The 3,673-nt window shown below is 39.1% G+C and overlaps 1 protein-coding gene across 1 annotated transcript; it reads left to right on the top strand.

The window, feature by feature from the left end:
- Positions 1–2,206: 2,206 nt before the first annotated feature.
- LOC142858373 (olfactory receptor 10J3-like) lies at positions 2,207–3,148 on the top strand. Its single transcript, XM_075987559.1, has one exon. The coding sequence runs from the start codon at positions 2,207–2,209 to the stop codon at positions 3,146–3,148; it is 942 nt and encodes a 313-aa protein (XP_075843674.1).
- The last annotated feature ends 525 nt before the right edge of the window (positions 3,149–3,673 follow it).

Consider the following 3,673-nt stretch of genomic DNA (forward strand, 5'->3'; position numbering starts at 1 on the left):
AGCAAGATGTGAGCTTTGATCAACCAAATGAGGAAAATGTGTTAAGAGACAATGGTAACAACACAGGAAATGATAACAGATGTCAGCTGTTGAGTATTGGTCAGAAGTAGAGGGAAGAAGTGGGTGGAGACGGGAAAGAGAACTTTAGGAGATACTGCCTTGGGGTGAATGAAGAAATGAAAGGGAAACAATTCATTAGACTCGACTTCCTAGCATGGCTAAGGGAACAAGGTTAGATTTCCCCCAGTTGAGTCTTCCATGCTGAGATCATTATGGGGAGACAGAAAGTATAGATTGGCTAGCTCCTTTTTCCACCAAATACATAATAGAATGAAGAAATGAAATGAACATAGGACAATGTTTTTTTTTTCTGCGATTAAATAAATTTTCCCTCTCTGGTGCTCATTTCTTCCTTGAAAAGAAAATTCCAGGCTCGTTTATGCTCATTCCTTCTTGGGACTAGATCTCAAGAATTCCTATACTACCTTATAGAAACCTTGTTTTGTCATGTGAGAGGATAGTTATGGCAGGATCTCTAGGAAAACAAGGAGTAAGCATGCAACTTTTTCTATTTTTCAGAATGACAGTGGGTGATGGGCACCAGGTTTATCGAGACAACAAAGACTAGGATGGGATTCTGTAGAGAACAAATCCTAAGATCTTTATAGGGAACTTGCCATTAAATGCAGCTGATATGATGAAAAAATTACCAATCTATGATGGGTTTTATCCTTCACTAGATAAGTGTTCATTTGATCTCAGGTGTCATAATTCAGGATGTGTTGGGGAAGAACTAAAGAGTTGGTCATATTTAATATCTCAACTGTTTTTCCGATGATCTAGATCTACTTTTTCAATACCAACAAGCTTTGTCTTGATTTCTTTAAACAGCTTTATTATAAAATAAAAGCAAAACAGTTTTACCAAAAGATAATGGATACCTACTAAAGTGGGTGTATTTGGTATGTACATGTGACCAGTCAGCCATAGGCAATCATTCATGATATCTTAACCACCACCAAGTAAAGGCATATTTATCACCTTAAAGGACTTCCCATGTCCATTGATGTTTCCCCCCCACACCTTTTGCAGTAAGACAGTTAACATGAAATCAATACCTTCAGAAATTTTAAGTTGGCACTGAAATATTATCAACTATATGCATTGTTCTGTAGGGATGCTATGACAACCCGATTTTTGTTGCATAACTGAAATACTACAGCAATTGAATTACCACTCTATAATTCCTTGGTCTTATCCTCTGGTAAATACCATTCTTTGTTTTTAGCACTTGACACTTTAAATACTCATATAAATGAAACCACTCAGTATTTGTTCTTCTGTTAGTCACCCATTTAATTTGCAATATAATGATAATACATATTTATCCATTACCTATTTAACCTGCAATGTGATGAAAATACATATTTATCCATTATATCACAAATGCAGTATTTAGTTCCTGTAATGCTGGATAACGTTCTGTTCTAAATGTATGTCAGGTTTTCATTTCTCAAGCTTATGTCTAGGGACATCTAAATTGTTTCCATAAGTTGTCATGTAGGCACTGAGCCACAGTTACCACAAATGTGCAAGAGTCTGATGGTTAAAAGTTTTGTTTCCAATTAAGGTGTGCAGAAAGTTGCTCCCTATCACTAGTCATGGGGGAAATGTAAACCTACAGCACAAGGAGATACTTGCTAACAGCGAGGAGATTTGATGTTACAAACCTATCGTGAAGATATAGCAAGAGTTGGGAGTGGTTGGGAAAAGCTGGAAATCTTGTATATTGTTGGTGGGAACATAAAATGATGAAGTCAATATGGAAAAAAGATCATTAAAACTTAAAGATAGAACTACCAAATGCTTCAGCAATCCAAATTTCTGGCTACAGTGTTGAAAAATTGAAATCAGGTCACTGTCTCTACAAGTCCCCTTTAACTTGACTTTACATGTTATTTCTTTCTCTGCCTTGAATCCAAGGATCCTCCTCTAACTACTCTACAGTCCCAAGGAAGTGGGTGGGCACAGGGGAAAACTGCACAAGACACCAGTAGCTGAGTTCTGATGACACTGGTGCCTAGAGCCCAGCCTGGGCAGGACATGCTCCTTACTAAGGATCTTGGCCCTGTCTACTCTATTTTGTGCTTGACTCTTCATACATTTCTTTCGTTTGTCAAGCTCCCAGAAGCCTCCACCTCCCTCCATGCCAAAGAAGAACTCCACCTTTGTGACTGAGTTCCTCTTTGAAGGCTTCTCCAGCTTTGGTTGGCAACACAGGCTTGTCTTCTTTATTGTTTTCCTGACATTGTACCTTCTGACTCTGTCAGGCAATGTGATCATCGTGACTATTATCCGCCTTGACCGTCATCTCCACACACCCATGTACTTTTTTCTGAGCATGCTCTCCATCTCTGAGACTTTTTACACGGTTGCCATCATTCCTCGTATGCTCTCTGGCCTCCTTTATCCTTACCAGGCCATAGATATCCAAGGCTGTGCAACCCAGCTCTTCTTTTATCTAACTTTTGGCATCAACAACTGTTTTCTTCTCACAGCAATGGGTTATGACCGCTATGTGGCCATCTGCAACCCTCTGAGATATTCAGTCATCATGGGTAAGAAGGCTTGTATTCACTTGGCATCTGGATCACTGGGAATTGGTCTAGGCATGGCTATTATCCAGGTTACATCAGTGTTTGGCCTGCCCTTCTGTGATGACTTTGTTATTGCTCATTTCTTCTGTGATGTGAGACCTCTGCTGAAGCTGGCCTGCACAGATACCACTATCAATGAAATAATCAACTTTGTTGTCAGTGTCTGTGTCCTTGTCTTACCCATGGGCCTTGTCTTCATCTCTTATGTTGTCATCATTTCCACCATCCTTAAGATTGCCTCAGCTGAAGGTCGGAAAAAGGCCTTTGCCACCTGTGCCTCCCACCTCACAGTGGTCATCATCCACTATGGATGTGCCTCAATCATCTACCTAAAACCCAAATCCCAGAGTTCCCTTGCACAGGACAGACTCATCTCAGTGACTTACACTGTCATCACTCCTCTGCTCAACCCAGTGGTATACAGTTTGAGAAACAAGGAGGTCAAAGAGGCTCTACGAAAGGCCATTTGTCTTAGACCCTTTTCCTCTTAATAGGATATTTTTGGAAGATATTTGTTTTATGCTATAGATATAAGTTTATTGTTCTGCTCTTCCAATAATGTTTTTATGTATAAAGTCAAGAAAATTAAATTAAGTGGAACTGATTGATAAAACAGGAACTACTTTCTTCAGTAGTAACATTGATATGGGTCCTACTCAAAGCATATATGGAAGTGTGTGGTATAAAATCTTGGTCGTCTATGCTACTCACTCCTCCACGATTTTATTCGTGTTTTTGTGGGACTAGAGACATTTTAACAATGGTTTTGGTTATTTACACAAACGAACAAAGACTCAAAGTCTAGCCATATCTTAAATGATTTTGAACGTATCTTGGCAAACCTTCTCTGGTGAAGTTAAAGGTGTCAGGTTGCAGCCTTTGTAAAAAGTAAGTGAGAAGACAGGAACATATACAGATCTCTGTCAAAAATGCTTTTGCATTCTGGTTTTGCAATTTACTAATACCACATTATAATCAGGGTAACTTTAAAACTCTGGAGGCACATCTTCTAAGAG

This window comes from Microtus pennsylvanicus, chromosome 10 (assembly GCF_037038515.1).
Source record: "Microtus pennsylvanicus isolate mMicPen1 chromosome 10, mMicPen1.hap1, whole genome shotgun sequence".
Classification (NCBI taxonomy): domain Eukaryota; kingdom Metazoa; phylum Chordata; class Mammalia; order Rodentia; family Cricetidae; genus Microtus; species Microtus pennsylvanicus.